The sequence below is a fragment of the Bos grunniens genome, chromosome 4, assembly GCF_055505025.1.
Source record: "Bos grunniens cultivar Pamir isolate PY7600 chromosome 4, Bosgru_T2T1.0, whole genome shotgun sequence".
NCBI lineage: Eukaryota > Metazoa > Chordata > Mammalia > Artiodactyla > Bovidae > Bos > Bos grunniens.
Genome location: NC_141168.1, coordinates 64,296,328 through 64,318,182, shown reverse-complemented (window position 1 = coordinate 64,318,182; position 21,855 = coordinate 64,296,328). Strand labels below are relative to the sequence as shown.

At 38.2% G+C, this 21,855-nt stretch overlaps 2 protein-coding genes and 1 long non-coding RNA gene across 8 annotated transcripts in view; 1 reads left to right on the top strand and 2 right to left on the bottom strand.

Moving 5' to 3' along the window:
- The window catches only part of LOC147374261 (uncharacterized), a 22,644-nt gene extending 9,918 nt beyond the window's left edge, over window positions 1–12,726 (top strand). The window contains exons 2-4 of one of the 4 annotated variants that reach the window (XR_015162565.1): window positions 11,301–11,719; window positions 12,254–12,435; window positions 12,509–12,726. This is a non-coding gene — a long non-coding RNA (uncharacterized LOC147374261). Of the gene's footprint in view, window positions 1–11,161; window positions 11,720–12,253; window positions 12,436–12,508 lie in introns of all 4 variants that reach the window. The other 3 variants (XR_015162564.1, XR_015162566.1, XR_015162563.1) reach the window with 3 other exon arrangements.
- Window positions 1–21,855, bottom strand: part of IFRD1 (interferon related developmental regulator 1) — a 23,676-nt gene extending 1,821 nt beyond the window's left edge. The window contains exons 1-11 of one of the 3 annotated variants that reach the window (XM_086396609.1): window positions 21,537–21,855; window positions 16,754–16,861; window positions 16,527–16,611; window positions 15,685–15,809; window positions 13,639–13,796; window positions 10,840–10,890; window positions 10,578–10,756; window positions 10,381–10,489; window positions 5,819–5,953; window positions 1,729–1,857; window positions 1,182–1,277 (exon numbers count right to left, since the gene is read on the bottom strand). In XM_086396609.1, coding sequence (XP_086252735.1) covers window positions 1,182–1,277; window positions 1,729–1,857; window positions 5,819–5,953; window positions 10,381–10,489; window positions 10,578–10,756; window positions 10,840–10,890; window positions 13,639–13,796; window positions 15,685–15,809; window positions 16,527–16,611; window positions 16,754–16,861; window positions 21,537–21,627 — 1,266 coding nt within the window. In that variant the 5' untranslated portion in view covers window positions 21,628–21,855. Of the gene's footprint in view, window positions 1–1,181; window positions 1,278–1,728; window positions 1,858–5,818; window positions 5,954–10,380; window positions 10,490–10,577; window positions 10,757–10,839; window positions 10,891–13,638; window positions 13,797–15,684; window positions 15,810–16,526; window positions 16,612–16,753; window positions 16,862–20,558; window positions 21,368–21,536 lie in introns of those variants that run through there. The other 2 variants (XM_086396610.1, XM_086396611.1) reach the window with 2 other exon arrangements.
- Window positions 21,503–21,855, bottom strand: LOC147374260 (uncharacterized). The gene has a single exon (XM_086396615.1). The coding sequence runs from the start codon at window positions 21,826–21,828 to the stop codon at window positions 21,670–21,672; it is 159 nt and encodes a 52-aa protein (XP_086252741.1). The 5' UTR covers window positions 21,829–21,855; the 3' UTR covers window positions 21,503–21,669.

Below are 21,855 nucleotides of genomic sequence, written 5' to 3'. Positions count from 1 at the left end.
GCAGTCATTGTAGAAAACAGTTTGGTGGTTCCTTAAAAAGTTAACAGAATTACACATGACTGAGCAACTCTGCTCCTAGAAGAACTGAAAACAGGTGCACTAATAAAAACTTGTAAGTTTATGTTCAAAAAAAGCACGATTTAAAAGGATCAAAAGTGGAAACAAGCCAAATGTCCACAAACTAACAAAGAGATAAACATGTGGTGTATCCATACAATGGAGGATTATTCAGCCACAAAAAGGACTGAAGTACTGACCACCCTACAACATGGATGAACCTTGGCAACAACATGCTAAGTGGAAAAAAAAGTCACAAAAGGTCACGTTATATGGCTCTCTGTCTGTGAAATACCCACAACAGGTAAATCCATAGAGAAAGAATGCACATTAGTGATTGCTTATCAGCAGCTGGGGGGAAAGAAGAGGTGAACAGACAGTGAATATTTAATGAACCTCAGTTTCCTTTTGGAGGTGACGAAAATGTTTGGAACCTAGATAGTGGTGATGGTTGTGCAACACTGTAAGTGTATTCAATACCACTGAACTGTACACTATATTTTATGTTATGTGAATTTTACCTTAGTAAAAATAATAATAAGGATTTTTGAAATGTTATGAAATTCTCCAGGCAAGAATACTGGAGTGGGTAGCCATTCCCTTCTCCAAGGGATCTTCCCCTCCCAAGGACTGAATGCAGGTCTCCTGCATTGCAGACAGATTCTTTATTGCTGAGCCATTGGGGAAGCCAAATAATATTAATCACTATTTAATGTTATAAACTCTCTAAGCACATTTGTTCTTCTCATCTGTAAAATGAATCTGGTACTAAGTTTAGGCTCAGTCATCAGATACGAAAGAAGTGAAAGACATCAGATATGAAAGACAAAAATACTTTTGTCAATATTTATCCTTAAATATATAAACTTCACAGAACAAAGGGAAATAAAAAATGAAAATAGTTTCTATGTTAACAGGATTATGGATAAAAATTTCTCTTCTTAACCCTCCATACTCTAAATGGACTAAAGTTTCTTCTATACTTACTAGTCCAGCTTTGTCTGAAACACCATGGAGAACTAAATAGTTTACAAACATAGCTAAATGCCTATCACCGGGCAGAATCAAAGCTTTGTCTCCACTTCTGTGCATTCAGTTCTCTTGAAAACAAAAACCAAACCTACCCTTTCAAATCGAGAAATCTTCATTGTCTTCAATGCAGCAGCATCAAGCATCACTGGGGGTCCAAGTTCAAATACATTGCGAAGGAATTCATTTGACTGAAATAAAAGAGGCAATAAGGCTCAGTATTAAACATCAGTTTTCTTTTTTTTTACTACATAAACTGAATTCTGGTTAACAGAAGTTATGTGGAGTTTATAAATATGAATGTACATCACTTATTTTCTTTCTGTTTGTCATAAGACCAAACTGTTTTCCAATGCCCTGAATTCAAGAAAGCTATGTCAAACTAGTTGCTTTCCTACAAAGATGTCAATAGTGCTCCAACAGTCAAGGAGATGCCCCACCAAGCTTACACTATACAAAAACAAAAAGGACAGTTTCATATGTATTCACCTCAACTTTCAAAAATAAATTTGCTATTGTGCATAACATATACTGGAAACAGTCTGTATATTCAAACTAATTTCAAAAGCAGTGAAGTGAGGTAGATTCAAAACTACTCTCTAATTTAAAAGCAAACACACAGAAAGGATGTCACCCACTCACCTGTAAGTGGTACTGCATTCCTGATCCAAGAATCTCCTTAAAGGTGTCATATGTATGTTTTTTGACCCAGCAATCAATATACATCCTTTCAGGACCAAATTTAACAGTTTCTGTTGGAAAATCCCGTTCCTGGTCAATAGAAGAATAAAAATTTTAAGAGGAACCAAAATGATCTAAAGAGATCCTACATAAACACAATTTCTAAATACACATATACATGTTGGAATGAATAGTATGGTTTAAACCAATACCTCCATCCTTGAAATATGAATAGACTAGAAAGTGGAAGTACTATCCTACATAAAGAGTGCAGAACTTGTCTAGCTGCCGTAGACATGGCAAAACTACCTTGTTGTGAATGTTTTTTCATTTCAAAAGCACTCAACAAACTTGCTGGAAAAGTCAGATGCGTGTACTGGTTTAGGATTGGGGTAGGGAGGGTTATAGGACAAGTCAGAAAGACAAGATGCCCCCACAAGACAGTGCTGAAATTAGGGAAGCAGAAATCTAGGAAAGGAAGTAAAGACAAATGGTGTTAACTAACAGACCAACCAAAAAGGAGGAGAAGCAACTAGAGGGTTCAGAGGGCCTTTGAAGATTCTTATTTAGAAAATGAGATAACATTTATGATTTCAGAAATGGAAGAAATGGAATAATTTTGCCAGAAGACAATTTCTAAAGTATAACCATGGGGCAAGAAGAGGTAGTGGTGGAAGTGAAATGGAAACAGGAACAAATACAGAATAGGGTTTTCCAAATGAGCAGAGAAGAAATCCAGAATACTGACAGAACTTGAGACAAAAACAAACTAGCTGCTCTATATTTTAATAAATCATGAGTAAGGAAGAGTAACCCACGTGGTGCAGTGGTAGAGAACCCACCTGCCAATGCAGGAGACTCAAGAGACATGGTTTCCACCCCTGCTGCGAAGAGCCCCTGGAAGAAATGGCAACCCACTCCAGTATCCTTGCCTGGGAAATTCTACGGACAGAATCTAGAGGGCTACAGTCCATGGGTCAGACATGACTGAGTGACTTGAGTACACAACACACCCAGGAAGGGAGGAAGTGATTTCCACAGAGACAGGAGAAACAAAGCGATGGGATCTGACTGGGCAGGACCTATCCAATTGCCTTCCCCACGTCTATTTAGTCCCCACCTCTCTCAGCAGACACAGGATCTTATGTAATAAAAAAAAATGTGAATGCTAGATTCACATGGATATGCCACTCCCTGGCTTGTGACTTTGGCAAGTAATTTAACCTGTTTGGGTCTGTTCCCTTGCCTGTAAAAGCTATCTATACGTCTACCACATAGAATTATTAGAGGTATAAGCATGTTTTGTGAAGCATATACAGTGCTTGGGCTGTTACAACAGCTCAAAACAACAACAACAAAACAGTATGATTCTATTATTTCAGCATTTCTTATTTCAGAAAACAGAGACACCAGGAAAGAACTCCCTATAAACTCATGTGTATCCTTACCTATTCGTCTCTCTTAAATCAGACAGGCCCTCCTCCCCAGTTCAAGACTAATCATTATTCTTTCAACGCCTCATACCACAAATCTTTCATTTTATTTTCAAAGGCTCCTTTCTCCATTGATTCCTTTTCCCATAAACTGTCTCTAGCATTTAAAACAGCAAACCCTCCTACAATCCAGTAATCAGCTCTCTTCTTCCCATCACAGCCATGTTTTTTAAGTCAAGACACACTATCTCCACTTTTTCACCTCCCATTCACTTTTCAATCCACTTCAGTCTGGTTTTTCTCCCATCATTCTACTGAAGCTGGTCTTATAAAGGTCACTGTGGTGTTGGGAGAAGACTCTTGAGAGTCCCTTGGACTGCAAGGAGATCCAACCAGTCCATCCTAAAGGAGATCAGTCCTGGGTGTTCATTGGAAGGACTGATGCTGAAGCTGAGACTCCAATACTTTGGCCATCTGATGCAAAGAGCTGACTCATTGGAAAAGACCCTGATGCTGGGAAATATTGAGGACAGAAGAAGGGGACAACAGAGGATGAGATGGTTGGATGGCATCACCGACTCAATGGACATGAGTTTGAGTGAACTTCAGGAGATGGTGATGGACAGGGAGGCCTTGTGTGCTGCGGTTCATGGGGTCGCAAAGAGTCAGACATGACTGAGTGACTGAACTGAACTGAATGACCTCCTAAGTAATAAATCTCATTGACACTTTCCATTCCCTCTCTGGACCTACCCGCAGTGTTTGGCCCTCAAAGACAGCACAGTGCAGTGCGTCCAGACTCCAGCTTTGCTACTTCCTGTTTTTTAACTATTCCTCTGGTCCCCATTTTTCCTTAAAAAGATAATTATACTGTTTAAGACCTACACTGGGACCAAAACAACAAAACTGTATGTCAAAGTACCAACATATCAAATGTTTACCAATTTAATACACGAACTTCAAAATGGGTTTTGGATGAAAAGAAATGGCGTGGCAAAACAACCACACCCCAAATGGACCATTCTCTATAGCAACTGAACAAGATCCAACAAGGAAGCAGAGTCCCTCAAAGAAAGCTGGGTTTCAATATAAGAAAAGAGACAAGATCACTGAGCAAGGCTCTGACACATGCAGGTAGACTGAAGCTGAGCTGCAGGAATAGGGAACCAATCAAAGGGCAAAGAAGGAACAGAAATTCTGAGACGAAGAAGAGAGGGTGGGAAAGGCCTGGGAGGGAGATCACCAGAGGACAGAATATGAGTCAAATGCAGGGCTTTCCTTTCCATTGATAGAAGAGGGGGTTGGGGGGCAGAGGGAGGAGACAAGAGGCCTGTTAAAACTGGTTCACATTGAGATTTCACATGTATCTTTCTCAGGAGAGTCAGTACTTTCTACCATGACCAGCCTGGGATGAGGGACCTGTCAACAGGGTCTGTGGGATCCTACCGGCCTTAAAATCTGTTACCCAGAGAGGACCCAAAAAGACAGAAAATCTGAAATCAGTTATAATCCAGAAAATCTACGACATGCCATTATTTTATCTTTTGGAGGCTACAGGATCTAAATACAGGAATAGTTTATTTCTAAATTCCACTCAAGAAAATCACTTATTTGGGGATTTTTACCACACTGATTGTAAGACCAACAAGATGCTTAGTATGTATGTATGTCTGTTCGAGTCAGGGTTTTTTTTTTCCCCTCATTTTGTTTTTTAAATAACATCCTGAGTAAACATAAAGTATTATCTGAGTTAACATAAATTATTATTATAAAGCAATTAGTATTAACATTAACCAAAAATTTAGATCACAGAGGACCTGTATACTAATTTATACCCTAGGTTTTACTTTTTTTAATGTAAATTAAAATGAAGAGAGTAGTTCTTAAGCAGACTACATAAGAATCACTGGAACACTTGAAAATTGGATCTGAGTGGGGCTTTAGTATTTTAAGTTCCCATTCTAAAATTTCATACACGTTACACTGAATGACTCTTTACTAATATTCTTGAAAGAAATTCCCTATTAACATTTATCGAAGAAACTTATCCTTAACCATGCACTATAAGCCCTAAAGGTTTCTAAATCAATTTATTTGCCAGGTAGGCTAAAGCAGGTTAGAGGTCTACAGAAAGGATTCAAGCATCAGAAAATGATATGCTGGGTTTTGTTATTTCGGCTTTCAGCACCTAGCTTTCCCAAGAAGCTCACAAAGGTCTCTGCTTAAAGGTACTAAAGGATAGGCAATAATTTACTATTTACAAAAATAATTCATTATTCATACAATACTAAGTATCTATGTACTAATGATAAGCACCAGGTCTTGAATGATGGCAAGTACGCCAAAGTGAAGTACATTTCTATCACTATGAATCTTTTTTATCTTTTTCAACATCAACAAAAGGAAAAAAAAAACCTTTATAACATCAGAATTAATTTTTCCTTTGTTTAAAAAGAAAATTTTTTCATTTTTGTTGTTAAAAACCTGCTCAGTCTTAAAATGAGTAAATGATTTAGCTCAAAGGTGAAGTTCAATCAGCAAAATCACCCAACTGACAAGTCTGGCTTAAAACAATCTAATTTCAAAAGAATTAATTATTAAAGCATTAAGAAGCCTACCTCCACCGCCCTCAGGATGTCTCTGAACACTGACCGCTGCTTTCTCTTGTCTACCTTGGCCCGGTGCTTATTTCCATCTGTAGCCAAAGTCCTAAGCATCTGAGTTAAAGACTCCATGTCTTCATAAAAAAAGTCCTGGTCAGAAAAATACTTTATTAACAGGCAAAAATTTAATCCAGAAATACTGTCTACAAGATGATACACTACTACCAAATAATGAACATTCCTCTTCTAAGTATATCCAGATACACTCAACCAACACTTACTGTGTTCCAACTGTATTCAAGACGTTACTGGGACTTCCAAGTTCAGTGACAGTCAGATACACATAAATCAATATAGTTTCTACCCTCTGGTTCCCCAGACCCCAAGGCATGTATTCCCAGAACTCCAAATTTCTTTATACCAAAAGAGCAAAGCTATTAGTAATGCTTTTTAAAGCTCCTAATTTCTAATTTACTGGCCACATTTCAAATAAGCAACCAAGTATTTACATCAGGTGCACAACTCAAGTGATTAAATTATTTCAGAAAGAAAAATATTTTAATCCCTTTTGGAGGGAAGCCACAAAATATATTACTATTTGCTATGATCTTAAGTTGACTATAGGCTTCTTTATTACAGTTTAAATGGCTATACTTTTAAGAAGTCTATTTTGGGTGTTTTTCGTCTCTAATTAAATTTTACAACCACATTAAAAACTAAGCAATGATTCAGAATTATTTAGTTGACCAAAACTAAAGCAGACAGAAGGTGAGACATCTCCAGCTCTAGTTATTAACCTTCTTTGCATTAGTGGTAACAATCATTTAACTTATTCTATTAAAACAAGAAAACTCTTATTTCGGGCATTCTTCACATAGTACTGTATATATTTATTAATTGTTCCATGTCAAAAGGTACAGATGTAATTTCTGTTAATGCCTAAAATGAAAAATATTATTACACTCATGGAAAATAAGCTTGAAATCAACACAGATATTCTTTTAAGTACACAAGTATTTTCTTATTATCAGTATTTTAGAGATTGTATATTCTTAACTGTTCTAATGAATGTTTTCTTTCATCTTCTAATTCAACTTCCTATGGCTGAATTAGCTGGAAATGACACCTGTTAACAAAACTTTCATCTAGAAAAATGGTTACCAAAACTGAAAAGTTATTATTAAAACAGTTCAATGTTATGTTGATGTCTGTATTTATATTTCACTAAATTTGATTCCATCATAACAAAATAAGAATTGTTTTACTTGTAGAAATAAGTACATTTTAGGGACTAACAGTTTCCTACTTATTTCACTGGCTATTAGTTCTTTTGTACTATTCTCAAAAAAAAAAAAAAGTATGGAAGATTTAAACATATATATGGGAGAATACACCAAAAATTAACCAGACTATGCATTACTGTAATTTGTTCTAAGAACTGGGAATCACTGCCAGTGGTTCTCAAGAATCTTATCTCCCAGCAGACATTTTTTTAATCAGAGGAATCTGATATAAAAAGGGGATAGTTAATACCATCCACATCTCATAAGTTTATGGAAAGGCCTAAGTAACATATATTTATATATTCTAAAAATACATAAAACACAGTACATAAATATCCATTATGCTATAGTTCTTTTATGATACAGCCTGTTTCAGTATAACAATTTAAATGCTTCAAACAGGTCTAAAGATAATTATTTCATTCCAAAATAACAGCTGTGATAAGTTAAATGGTTTCAAAAGTTGAGTGGAATTAAAATGAAATGAAACCACAGAAAACTTTGAGTTCAAGTACACAAGATGAGATGCTGATGGTCACAAAAATCATGCCCTACACTAGTATTTTCTATATAGTAGTCCCCGGAGCACTGATTGTAAACCAAATGAAATAAGCTGTACTAAGTGTTAAGAAATAAACATAGGGAAGCCTAACATTAAAACAGAGTTTGATCCCGCCCCACTTCACTGCAAAGCGCTGATTACTATTTCCAGAATGGTTTTATCTGACTACTCAACTACAAAGACTTTTATTCTTTCACTCCCGCTAATTGAGGCAGAATGTCTTTGTCAGGGTATGGAGACATTTTTACATGAGCCGGTTATCCTATAAAAATCAAGAAGTGAAAAGCATGTGATTTAAGGTCTGGGAAATGTGTTTTGAGTCCTCAGATTTTATTTCCACTGTGTCTCTGTCCTGAAGCACTGCCCCTGTCAGCTTAGGTGGAAGATGGAACAGGGAGAATTAGGGACGGTCTGAGAATACTGTATTTTGGTACAATTTCCTGAATTAGTTTATCACGTGGCCCTAAGACCTATAATTTAACCCACTAAATAGTCCTTCTCTTAGTTTAAGTTGCACTAGAGAGTGCCAAAAAGGCTACTACTAGAGTCGGACACGACTGAAGCGACTTAGCAGCAGCAGCAGCAGCAGCAGCAGACTACTAGCAAGGGGGAGGTGATATGCAATTCAGCTAACAGTGCAGGAATAGCTACCACTTACACTGTACTTGGCACATGTTCCAACAACTCATGGAATGGCTACCCACTCCAGGATTCTTGCCAGGAAAATCCCAAGAACAGAGGAGCCTGGCGGGCTCCATGCAGTCCCATGCATACAGTCCAAGCTGTGGGACGTGACTGAGTGACACTTCCATGCACACTGTACTTGGCACCTGTTCCAACAACTTGTGAGGTATTAACTATTACCACCTCCACTTTAAAGGTAAGAACAGGACTTCCAAGGTGGTCCCGTGGGTAAGAATTCGCCTGCCAATGTAGGGGGGTGGCTTCAATCTCTTGTCAGTGAAGAGCCCACATGCTGCAGGGCAACTAGCTGGTGCACCACAACTGAGCCTGCGCCCCCTGCAGCCCACCTGCCACAACTAGAGAAGCCCGCCCACTGCAACGACGAGCCTACCAACCAAAACTAAGACCCAAGACAGCCAAATAAATAAATGAATATTTTTTAAAAGAAACAAACACAAAACTTACTTAACAAAAATAGCAAACAAAACACTTAAGTTCTGTTTTATAACACAGTTCATTTTTGTCTTTGACAAGGATTTGGTCAAATTAAACATGTTTGAGTGACTGCTCTTGACTATCACATATAATTTATTAAGTCAGAGAAGGTAAGATATGCAGGTGGCAATACTATTTACATTTATGCAAATTTAAACAAATTCAACATATATAATTTAAACTGCATCATTAGTTCACTTTTAGGATGCATTTCAAAGGAAAAAGAAAAGAAATGACCATTTCTAGTCAGTAGAGGAATACAAGGTTAAAAAGTAGGACATCTGGCTTCTGTGCCTTGAGATTAAGAAGTTATTAACTAGTTCAATAAAATTAAATTGATTGCTAAACTTGAGTCCAATTTCTCACATATGGAGACTCATTCGCTACTGACAGTGTGAATAACTTACTTTTCATTCATACCAGCTATCTTTCAAAATAAGGAGAGTGGGTGGGGGGCAGCCAAACACAGGCCAAGAATGGAATGTGAAAAACCAAGGCAACTCAAAACATGTATTAATCTTATTTAGAATTATCCACTGTTAACTAACTTCTTTAATTGCAGAAAAGCATCATTCCAGAAAATTATCTTTCTCCTTAAATTGAAAAGCAGCTAGGAAGTAACCCAAGATTCACAATAGAGGTCACAAACCAGGGTGACCAACTGTTCCATATAGCTAGCCTAAGATAAAGGGCTTCAGGACATAGGACTTTTCAGTGCTAAACTTGGAATACCACCAGGATGGTGGATCATCTCTCGGTCACCTACCACAAACTCAAATACCTCCAAAAGCAAAATTATGGTATTTAAAAAAAAAGAAAAGAAAAAAAGCAACCATGAGTGGCCAGCGGTAGAGAACTACAAAGCACATGTCCCAGGCTAAAGGGACATGTTTATTTTCATCTTTGGCTTAGAAAGGACCTCCCTGGTGGCTCAGACAGTAAAGAATCTGCCTGCAATGTGGGAGACCAAGATTCCATCCCTGGGTAAGGAAGGTCCCCTGGAGAAGGAAATGGCAACCCTTGCCTGGAGAATCCCATGGACAGAGGAGCCTGGCAAGCTACATTCCATAGGATCACAAAGAGTCGAATAGGACTGAACAAATAACACACTTGGCTTAGAAAAGTTAAACATGATGGTAACTAAACTCATCTGACTTAATCCCAAATCTACATTGACATCGTATTTCATCCATTTGTCTGACATTTATTATAAGTGCCTGAATTACCTTAATGTGTCTCAGGTCTGAGAAATCCAAGCAGATCCAAAAGATTAAACAGGACGACTCTCCATGAGTAATAAGAGTGTACTTAAACTTCAGTTCTGTAGGCAGCAATGATTAAGTATAATGAACTACACTCAAATACTGCTCTACCAACCAACCACTATTGGTTTATGCTCTTATTAAGTATTACATCATCACTGCCAAGAAGCGGGACAACCAATCATTAGGTTCTCAAGTGGGCCATGCTCTTGAGTTACCATCCAATTCTTAATTGTGAGGGTAATGACAGAATAATGGTTCTTGTGGCATTTTCACCCATCAGATACTTACACTCTCCATTCCTCTGGCCAATTCAAACAGAAGTGCCAAAGATTCACCAGCAGCTATTCTCATGTTTACATCATCAGAAGAAAGGAGACTTGGAAGTTTATGGAAATGCCTGGAGAACAGCCAGTCATTACTATGTGAACACAACCAATTATATCAATAACTCTTGTTTTTATAAAATAAGAACAAAAAATACATACACCTCAAGCTTTTTCTTCACTTCATTGATTGGGCATATGGTCAGTAACAATGTCCACGCGAGAAGCGAGCTGATATGAAGTGCTGTATTAGGGGTGCTACAGATAACATTAGTGTCTTTCTCTTTGAGATAGGACTTGGTGAAGATATTTTCCAAACACTGCAGAGTTGAATACAGCTCCTAATGCATAAGAGCAGGAAATAAGAGTACCATCTTAAATGAGAAATGTGCAAATAACTGGATTCAAAAGGCTCTCTACTTACAGTAATGTCATCTGTAGCAATAAAACAGCAAACACCAAAGCAAGTTGCACACTAAAAAAAGCAAAAAATAAATCAGACATTAATTTTTGCCATTTTCTTATTAATTTTACATATTCCTGCTTTTATAAATTCAACGTGAAAAACTTATCAGCTACATGACTATGTTAGGTCCCAAGTATAGTATAAAAAGAAGGAAAAAACAGGGTTAAGAGTTAAGGGAAGTGGGCTTCAGCTAAAACCCAGTAAGGTCTGCTAGTAAACTTAAGAGTTCAACTTTAGCAAAGTTACTCCATTTCTCTTGGGTCTTCCTTCATTAATCCAGCAGATCATTTCAAGCCAACTCCAAAGATGCTTACTCTTTAGAAGAAAAGTTAAGATAAACCTAGACAGCATATTAAAAAGCAGAGGCATCACTTTGCCGACAAAAGTCCGTATTGTCAAAGCTACGGTTTTTCCAGCAGTTATATACAGATTTGAGAGCACAGAAGAACTGATGCCTTCAAACTGGAGAAGACTCTTGAGAGTCCCTTGGACTGCAAGGAGATCAAATCAGTGAATCCTAAAGGAAATCAACCCTGAGTATTCATTGGAAGGACTGATGCTGAAGTTGAAGCTCCAATACTTTGGCCACCTGATGCAGAGCCAACTCATTGGAAAAGACCCTGATACTAGGAAGGATTGAAGGCAAAAGGAGAAGAGGGTGGTAGAGGATGAAATGGTTAGATAAGATCACTGACTCAATGGACATCAATCAATCTGAGCAAACTCTGGGAGATGGTGAAGGGAAACCTGGCGTGCTGCGGTCCATGGGGTCACAAAGAGCTGGAAACAACTGAGCGAGTGATGTCTTGTTCACAACAAGACATCCAAGATTTCCAAGGTAAAATCTACCTAATAAAACAGACTCAGTATATTTATATATAATCTACTTCTAACATTATAGGAGCCATTAATTCTCAGAACACTTGTGCTAATTATTTAAAAGCAGAATTTGAAATTTATAAGGCTTTATTACTCTTCAATTCCCTTTTCTCCATACGTTATCACTAAAATGCCCTCATGTTGTTCCAAGTACCACTAAGGTGTAAGTCTTTAAAGGCATCATTCATATGCCTCCAATTTCAGCGAGTTCTGTTTCAGTACTACGAGGACACTTGTAATATTAATCTGTTTGTTGCCACTCTTTTATTCTCATTAAGTTATCGTAAAAATTAGACACTGTTAAAATTCGAAAGTAGCTGAAGCATTATTTTCAGTAAAAGAAAATTTCAATACGTAATCCTCTCCTAAGTAAGCAGCAGAAGCCAGGACACATCTCCTAAGAGAAAAAAAGTAGGACTGCCTTCATTTAATAAAGATTCCTTCTACTAATATGCAGAAGAATGCCAGAATTTTGCTTTTTTTATATTCACAGCAAGAGTGAGAAGGATGAAGACAGTGCCTTGGATGACCACAACAATTCACACGCAACCAAAACTAAGTGATCGCCCCAAATACCTAATCAACAGTGTTTTCTGTCAAACATTTCAAATGCCCCTAATACTCCTGAGCAGTTTTAAAGCTGCAAGAAACTAGCCGAAAAGGAACAACAGAAAGGTAAAGAGATTACTAACTACTGGGGGGCAGAGATTCCTATAAAGTTACCAAACTCCGACTCCTTTTCCTCTAGACTCCTCCCAGCATCTATATATACAGTTGGTAAAGCAAGGAACTCTCAGCAGAAGTGACCTGCCTCTGTCCTCCAGCTTTCCTTGTCTCACTACCACGGCTGCCACTTGAGAAGAACCTAAACGCAGGGCAGAGCTGCAAGATGGACATGCCGAGGGACCTTGCTGACCTGACTGGGCACTGATATGTACAAAAAATAAACTTTTATTAAGCCACTAAGACGTCAGGGTTTACCTGATAGAAACAGTAATGTCATTTACCTTGCGTGCATGGGTGCTAAGTTGCTTCAGTGTGTCTGACTCTTTGCGATCCTGTGGGGTGTAGCCCACCAGGCTCCTCTGTCCATGGGAGTCTCTAGGCAAGGATACTGGAGTGGGTTGCCATGCCCTCCTCCAGGGGTTCTTCCCAACCCAGGAAAGTACCCAAGTCTCCTGCAGCTCCTGCATTGCAGGTGCATTCTTTACCACTGAGCCACCAGGAGAGCCCATCATTTACCTTAAGTAACATTAAAGAGGAGGCTAATAATTAGTATTAAAAAGTTTTAAACAAACTGGTTCTCTTGCTAGAAAAACAGCTTAAGACTCAAATTCACTAACAATAAATTCTTATGACCTATTAAGGCCTGTAAGATTCTTAACATCCATTAAGATTCAAATCCACTTCCTAAATCCACTAAGACTGCCTCATATTTTTGTGATAAAGCAAAAGATGTTTTGTGTGATCATTTAAATTGCTTATTTAGCATAACAGAAACGAACAACCAACTCCTCCACCAAAATTCACAATCTTACGTATGTAAGTGGTAAATATCAATTAGAAAATGAAAGCTTTTCCAAACCCCCCAAATCAGATGAATATTTCAAAAGTCAGCTTTCCCTACATCAACCATATCCACCCATGTAACTACAGCACTCAGCTCTTTCATAAGGACTGCTCTATAAGGGATGTTCTATTGAGCAACAGAAAATTTAAGAAAAGAACTGTCATATTGAGTCTGCTCACTAAAAAACAAATGAGAATAAAATGATAATAAAAACCTTCTATATTTTTGAAGATGCTATTTTCCTAGATTATCACAAGGTCTGAGTATCATGCCTAGATAGATCTATAGTTTAAAAATTCTGTACTTACAGTTTGCCTGGCCTGGATACTAGCTGTTCCATCACAAATTATTTTCTTCAGGATTGGTCCAAGAGTCTTTAAAACCTCTTCACTTTCAATTCCAGGGCCCAACTGAATACAAAGAACAGATGCTAATGCTGCAGCTGCACGCTGCTCATCACCTTTACCTATAAAAGAAGTCATCAGCAATTATGACATTTTCAGTAGACTTCTTAAGGCAGCAATTTCCCAAATTTGTTCTATTTCAAAATACCATCTACCAGTTATGAAACTCAAAGTATGCTCAAGGCTTTGGCATGACCTATAAATCTAGTGAGGTTAAAGAGCTCAAGCTCTGGAAGCAGGCCACACTTGAATCCTAGATCTATCACATACTAGCCAAATGACCTTCAACCATTACTCTTATTCTCAAAACAGTTCCTCATCTGTAAAATGGAAATTAACACCTATTTTAAAGAAGAGTACTGTAACAGGTCAGCAAAATAATGCATTTCAAGCTAATCTGACTTTCTAAGTCCTTCATGAACTCACAGAATAGTGCACAAATAGCCCTTGAAATAACTTGTCAAGCATTTCAGATGTACACAGCCCATGAGGTAAACTAAATCTTCAGGACTTTCCTCCACCAATATTGTTTTAAATAAGCAAGGGCTTAAAAACAGGTATTCTTGGGAATTCCCTGGTGGTACAGTGGTTAGGACTCCACATTCTCAGTGTAGAGGGCTTTTTTCGTTCGATCTTTCATCAGGGAACTAAAGTCCCACAAGGTGCATGGCACAGCCAACTATAAATAACAGAGTCTTTAAAACTATACAAATACATTAATATAAGTGATTGAGTGAGTGAATGAAGTCACTCATTTGTGTCTGACTCTTTGCAACCCAAAGGAGTGTACTTGCCAGGCTCCTCCATCCATAGGATTTCCTAGGCAAGAACACTGAAGTGGGTTGCCACTTCCTTCTCCAGGGGATCTTCCTGACCAGGGATCAAACCTGGGTCTCCTGCACAGCAGGCAGATTCTTTACTGTCTGAGCCACCAGGGAAGCATGTTAATATAAAGGTAAGTGTAAATTAACTCTCTTGAGAACTGTATACACCAAAGGGTTTGCATAAATTTTGAATTTAAATTATTTGATAAATGTCTATGCAGGTTGTAAAGAAATTTTAATAGGTCTAGTCCAACTACCTTATAGGATACAGTTTCAATATAAATACTTTTAACAAAGCCATTGTAGTATCTCAAAGAAGTTGGCTCTGCTATCGACTATACCAATAACAAGTTATATAACTTTAGACCAGTCTCGCTTTTCCTAGGCCTTTCATTTCTCTGCACAGTGAGTGGTAGATTAGACCAAAGGTTTCCAAACACCCATTCTTGACAAAGGTTTCACCTGAGGGAAAATGAAAATAAAGACAAATGTTCTTACTTGGCAAAATAATTAAGCTGGTATCCCCAAACCTTTTGAATTCTGGCATTTTCTAAAATTGAAAGTCTCTGATAATACTAGACTTAATCTTTAAGGTCTCTCTTTATTCTCAAAAGTTCTTTCATCATAGAGATCCTAATATGAATTCTAGAATCTCTATGACAAAGTTCAAGAACTCAAATATTCCAAGGGATATTCTGAAATGATGTAACTGAAAGTATGATCAATGTTTTAAATAAGAAAATGAGGTAGATAATTATGATACTGTTTTAATTTTAGAAAAATGAAGTAGGATGGCTTTTTAAATAATACTTTTTGTTGACATTTGACACAGTTTTCAAGCCTTTGTTATGTACAAGAGAATGGCAAACACCTCTTTTAATACAACTGAAGTTGACAACCCACCCCAATCTTTCCTAATTTCAAATGCTTACTACATTTTTACATTTTGAAACTAGTTTCAAAAGCTAACAAGTTTGATTTTGATTACTAACAAGACTGATATATTCCCTGTCAGGTACAAGGTTACAAGAGGGAGCCAGACTTTTAGTGCTATTAACAAATGTTACTGCACAGAAGGTAGCAAATTCCTTTTAGGTTCTGTGACTGTGTAAAGTAAGGACATTACCTTTTTTCAGGCAGCGCTCAATGCTATCAGTTAAAGTCATTCTTCTTTCCAGAATAAATTCATAGAGCATCTTTGAAGCCAGTGCATTTTTAATACCTTCAAGGGCTGCCTGCCTTGTTTTCGCACTATTTAAAAGAAAATACAAGAGAAAGAAGATACAGCTGGAGTGTACCATCAGTCAATGAGACTTGTAAAAGCCTAATTTCCTCTAAATTTTTTCTATTTACAGACTTTTTAACATATAATTTTCATGTTCACACCACTTTTCAAATAATAATTTAATTTTCATCTACAACTCACCCTACTACATATCATAGCATTTTTCTGCTTATTCATTTAGTAACCACAACATTAAATGGCCACATAGAACTTCATAGTTTCAGTGTATAAGGCATGTTCTTCTACATTACATATTCAAGTAAACATGTATTTTTTTTTTTAACAGTACAAAAGTCCAGAGATCCTGTTTGCATCTTCTGGGGTTTTTAATTCCATTTGTTTCAATTTCCTTCCAGAGTTACTGTTAAGTAAGAAAACAATCTGGCTTTAGTATTTCTCAATAGCTATCCTTTCTAGTTGAAGATTAACTTTTAATTCAACAAATACACTTCAATTATCAAACACAGATATGTGCTCTTATTCTAGAACAACAACTAATCTATTAATCTAAATTCTAGTGGCATGTTCCTATCTACATTAAAAGCCCAAAAAACAAAATACCCAAAGTAAACAAATCAAGTTTTAGGAAAACATAATGCTCAAAGAAATAACTGCACATATTTTATATAAAAGGTGGCTGATCAAAATCACCCAGAATGAAAAGAGCTTCCAGTAATTCCCACCTCTTATCCAGGGTCAGGTCAATGAATCCCTTCAACTTATACTCTAAGTCTTCTTGAGTTCCTTCCTCATCAAGGACTTCTGGTCCTAAGGAATAATAAAACCAACCACTGTACTTTAAACAGAAAAAAGCAGATAGGGAAAAGTAATAGAACATTTAGCTACAAGAATTCCTCGACCTAAAACATCCTTTTATCTAACGTCGCAAATCTAAACTGAAAACTCATACCATCTTCAGCAAAACTGGAAGGATCGCTGTAACCACTGCAATGGCTCATTGTTTCAATCGATGCATCCTCATCACTAAAAGGTTGAACATTTCGATGCTGGCCACCTACTAGGTAAAAGAGAGTGGAGGTAAATGATTTTGTTGTCATATATGCAAATACTTAACTTGGGAATTTTAAAACTTACTTAAAAACAAGCCATCAATAAAAACCCAAACTTACTAAGAGATAATTTTTTTTTAACAAAAGAACACACTTAAATATTCCTAATATAAGTCAATTCACCTACTATGTATTATTTCAGAGCACCAACTATTTACAATATACATCAACTGCAGAAATATATCAATCATCTAGCATGTGACCATTTTTGGTAAAAAAAGAAAACAAAAAACAGTATTACGGATAAAAAAAACTACTTCCCAATTACTTCAAATCATGAAGACGATAAAAATAGATCAACATAAAAATAAGACAAATGTATTTTCCAATGAGAATAACATTAACTGGTGAATGGGTTAGTTTTTAGGTTACACATGTCTTAATACAAAGTGAAATTTGAGTTGTGGGATGGTAGTTTTAAGTAAGACAATTTGAATTGAGAGGATCAAAAAAGTTTAAGATAGAAGTTTTAGATGCTGACAAGTGGATCCAACATGGCACAGAAAATAATGACAGCAACTGGATGAAGTGACTGATAGATAAAGAACTACAGTGTTGGTAAGATGTGTAAGAAAATACTAAGAGCTCTGATGGACTATCTACATGATATCCAGTGCAGTGAACTACAGGATTTTTGTTCCCAAGTCATGGAAGACAGAAGAGCTGAGAAGTCTTGCGAACTAGCATACAAATAACTTAAGAGGCAGGACTATGAAATGGTCCTCAAGCACTGCACAGAGGCCCTCCATACCAGCACTCTATGGTGGACTTCACAGGGCCAAGTCCACTGGAGAAAGCATCTGTTCAAGAGTCCTCTTAACAGAGTTGTCTCATGTTTGCAAGTAAAGAATTATAGGCAAGATGCAAGCTGATAAATTGTAAGCATGGTGTGCTTAAAATTGGGAATCTGCTTTGAAGACTTTGAGCAATGTTCAAGACCTGACTTTTTTCACATGCCAATTTCAGAAATGACTACAGTATTTTAAAAACCTACTTTACTGTAGTGACTAGTGACTAAGCTGGATGATGACTTTCCTACTATGATGGGTGCCCACGTTAACATTTGTTCCTAGTCACTCCCTTGGGAAGATTGATAGTGCTCTTTCAAAGTTTGTGTATTTTTGGTCAATTAAGAGTCGAATTTTAAGACCTTAAAAAGACGTTTCGGTATTTGATATAGCATAAAAAGCCTGTTAGACAAATCACGTTCAAAAGAAATGTTCTAATATACCCAAAAGTTTTAAAATATCAGTGCTATTATTAAAAAATTAAAATCTTTTTTTAAACCAGAATCTTCCTCTCAATTTCATTAATCTAAGGAATAAATCTATATTCCTAGTCACTGTCATTTCTAATTATTTTTGTTTTGTGGGAATTTCATATTAATAGAAAGATTATTCAGTCATCAATTACACTGAGCACTGAGTTAAAAGAAGTCCCCAATTCCACCCTAAAAGTGACCATGAGTCACCTGATTTAACTCTGAGTTCCAATCAAAGATTGCATTAAATATCTCTTAGGTCTCTATGTTCAAGAAATCTGTATCATTTAATACACCTTAAGAAAGGCTTCGGAGAAGGCAATGGCACCCCACTCCAGTACTCTTGCCTGAAAAATCCATGGACGGAGGAGCCTAGTAGGCTGCAGTCCATGGGGTCGCTAAGAGTAGGATAGGACTGAGCGACTTCACTTTCACTTTTTACTTTCATGCATTGGAGAAGGAAATGGCAACCCACTCCAGTGTTCTTGCCTAGAGAATCCCAGGGACGGGGGAGCCTGGTGGGCCGCTGTCTATGGGGTCGCACAGAGTCGGACATGACTGAAGCGACTTGGCAGCAGCAGCAGCAGCAGCAAGAAAGGCTTCTCAAAAATTCTGAGTATAATTAAGCCTGTTGCTGTCTTTTTTATAGCTTTAAAAAATCAAAACAGAGATGAGGCTTTAGCAGATTTTTAAATCAACACAGGAAGCAAGTAGGCTTCAAATCTGCTTGCTTTCCAAAAGAGAATAAAGTGTGCCAATCAAAGAAGTGAAGTATAAAGAATAAGCAATGAACCCAAGACACCAAAACTTCCTAATCATAGTGCTTAGGAAAAAATAAATAAACAAAGACCTATGACATCATATTCTATTTTTGGATCTGTCTTCATGTGTTTTCATGATCTGAAGTCATGGCAATAGTTGAGTCATCTGCTTAACTTCCACTAATATTTATCCACAAATCATCTTTTATTTTTCACATTCAGTCTATTTTTAAACTGTCAAAAAGAGTTTCCTATCCAGGTGTTATTCAGCTCCCTTCTCTAAGTTTCAATGATTTCCCAAAGTTCAAGGGGAAAGAGATTATTAAAAAAAAAAAAAAAAAACCAAGGGGAAAAAACCCTGTATGAGTATGTAATATATAGGTCACACTCACCCACCTTGTGTTCCTAATTACCATTAATGAGGTGGCCTTTTAGACACATTAAGTCCTTACTTCTTAAAGGGCCTTCTTACTAACAAGGTTTTGTTCTTTCCTAAAAATGCTCTCTTCAAAATAAGTGCTATGAAAAACACACACACTTGAACAACAGGTCAATTTTATTAGCTTCCTGGACCCCCTCCACTAACTTAAAAAGTATTTAAATGGGAAACCCAAAACGATAGACAGAAGTTGGTTATTTCTTGGTTGTACCTGTGAAGATTTCATATGAATCCCATTTCTTCTACAGATGATATTTAAAAATACCAGTAAGGTAAGAGACTTTTAAGTACAAGTTTGTGAAAATTTTCCATCTCTTCTACTCAACTATTATTTATTTGAGTAAGTAATATTCAAGTGGAACCAACTTAACCTTTTCAAAAAGTAAATCTCACCCCCAAGCCCCAATCAGAGGCAAGCACAGCTAACAAGTTCTAGTGTAAATGTCCAAAGATAGTCAAAGCATGTATAGTTTTATAAACTATCAAAGAATTGTTTTCCTGCTGCTGAAAAGTCACAAATGAGAATTTCGAAGTAAAATTTGAAAGGCAACCCCCCACTGCCTTCTGAGATTATTCTCTAAGTACCAGGAAGGAAGGAGGCTGGACAGGAAGCTTCAGAAGGGAATACATGTTCCTTAGCGAATCAAGGAGGCCATTACCATTTTCAAAATGACTTTAGCTTGCTCCATCTCTGTGTTTGTTTCAACAAAAGGTAAACTTGAAGAATTAAAATTAATACGGACTTTCTAGACAGAATTTAAATGTTTACTTCTGACGAGAAAACGAAGCAGAAAGGTAAAGAGGTATCAATTCACACAGCAACTAGATGTATTTTATATTTTGATCAAGAATGAACTTCATGAGCACCGAAAGCAAGCATTCGGTCAAAATAAAGATATAAAAAGAGGGGGCTGCATCTATAATAATTCATTTCTACTGTCAATGATTAAATATTTAATACATGATAGCAAGCTTTCGTCTTGCTTTTTAAATTATCAGTTGCCAATTCTTTAAAAAAAGACTGGCCTATTTATTTGCTAAAGAACAAAGGCATATCATTCTGAGGGTTAAAGTAGCAACAGTATTCACAAATATATATGGCTAATAGATTCGATGTGATAACATCTGAGGTAATTTTAATTTCAAAGTTTCAATAAAGCAATTATTAAGTGAGATGATTTTACCGGGTTTAACACTAGCTTTCAGTATGGTGTGTCTCGTTGGAGTTTTTGCTTGAAGTCATTTTTTCTTAGCCGTATAGTTAGGACTAAAAAATCATTAATTCAGTTAAGCACCTACCCATCCAGGAAAAGTTTCGACTTTGCAAAGAGGAATCAAAAAAAAAAAAAACTAACTAAACTTTTGGCTAACTGCAATCTGAGCTCCTCACCACTCCCGCCTACTCCGGGCTCCCAGCGGAGAACCTACAAAATACAGCACAAAGGAGCACGCAGTTTCTGCCCCCGGGAGTAGGAGCTGGCTTCGACAGGTCGCCCGAGAGCTGGGGGCTCGGGATTTGTGCGGGTGCCAGATAGAGGTAGGAGCAGAGTCTACGCTGGGACAGTGGATCCCAGCCTCTGGCGCCTCGGCCGGGCCAGGTGCACACGTGGGATGCACAGAAAGGCAGCCGAATGGGATGCCACATGGGCTCCTCTGCGTCACCCCGGCCCCACCGCGCAAGGCCCAGGCCGCGTGACGCAAGAGCCGGTCCAAACCCGCCGGACGTTTGGCATTCCCGAGAACTCCATGTTGGAGCCGAGTGGTCAAAGGTGACCAGTGACAGCATGGACACAACTCCGAGCTCGGCACCACCCTCTGTCAAAGAGAGCTCTAGAGAGCCAGTACCAGTCTCTGAAAACACTTCCTCTCCCGCCCAGCTCCCAGTCACCCCCAACCCCGACCCATTCTCAGGCGCAAGAACCCATCTGCCCCTCTCCCTGCCCCGCGGCCGGTGCCCAAGAGTTCGGTTCGCACGCCAGATGCAAATCGCGCGAGGTTCGGCTCCCAGGGCACGCTGGGAAGCGTAGTCCGCCGGCCACGCCAGGAGCCCCGCCAACGCATACGTCTAGAGGCATAGAACTACAACTCCCAGGTGCCCAAGGCTAAGCGACTCGCCAACCCGGCCGGTATCTGGGATGCCGGCGGCGGGGATACTTTCTTACCTGCTGTCGCCGCCGTCGCTGCAGCTGCCCCTGAGCCGCCGCCACCACTGCCACCGCGGTGGGAAGTGTTCCGCTTCTTATTCTTCGGCATCGTGGGACGCCCGGTGCCGCCTAAACTCTAGCTTAGCGAGGATCAGCCGATGGAGCTGCACTTTTTACTCGTGCGTCTGTGCGACGGGCGGCTGAGAGGCGAGTCCTCGGCTAACAACAGAGGCGAGAAGCGGCGCGGGTAAGAGTGGGCGATGGCGGCAGCAGAAATCCCCGTGAAGAGCTGTGATCGGAAACGATACATGTTTCTCTCTAGCGCGGGAGCTAAGGC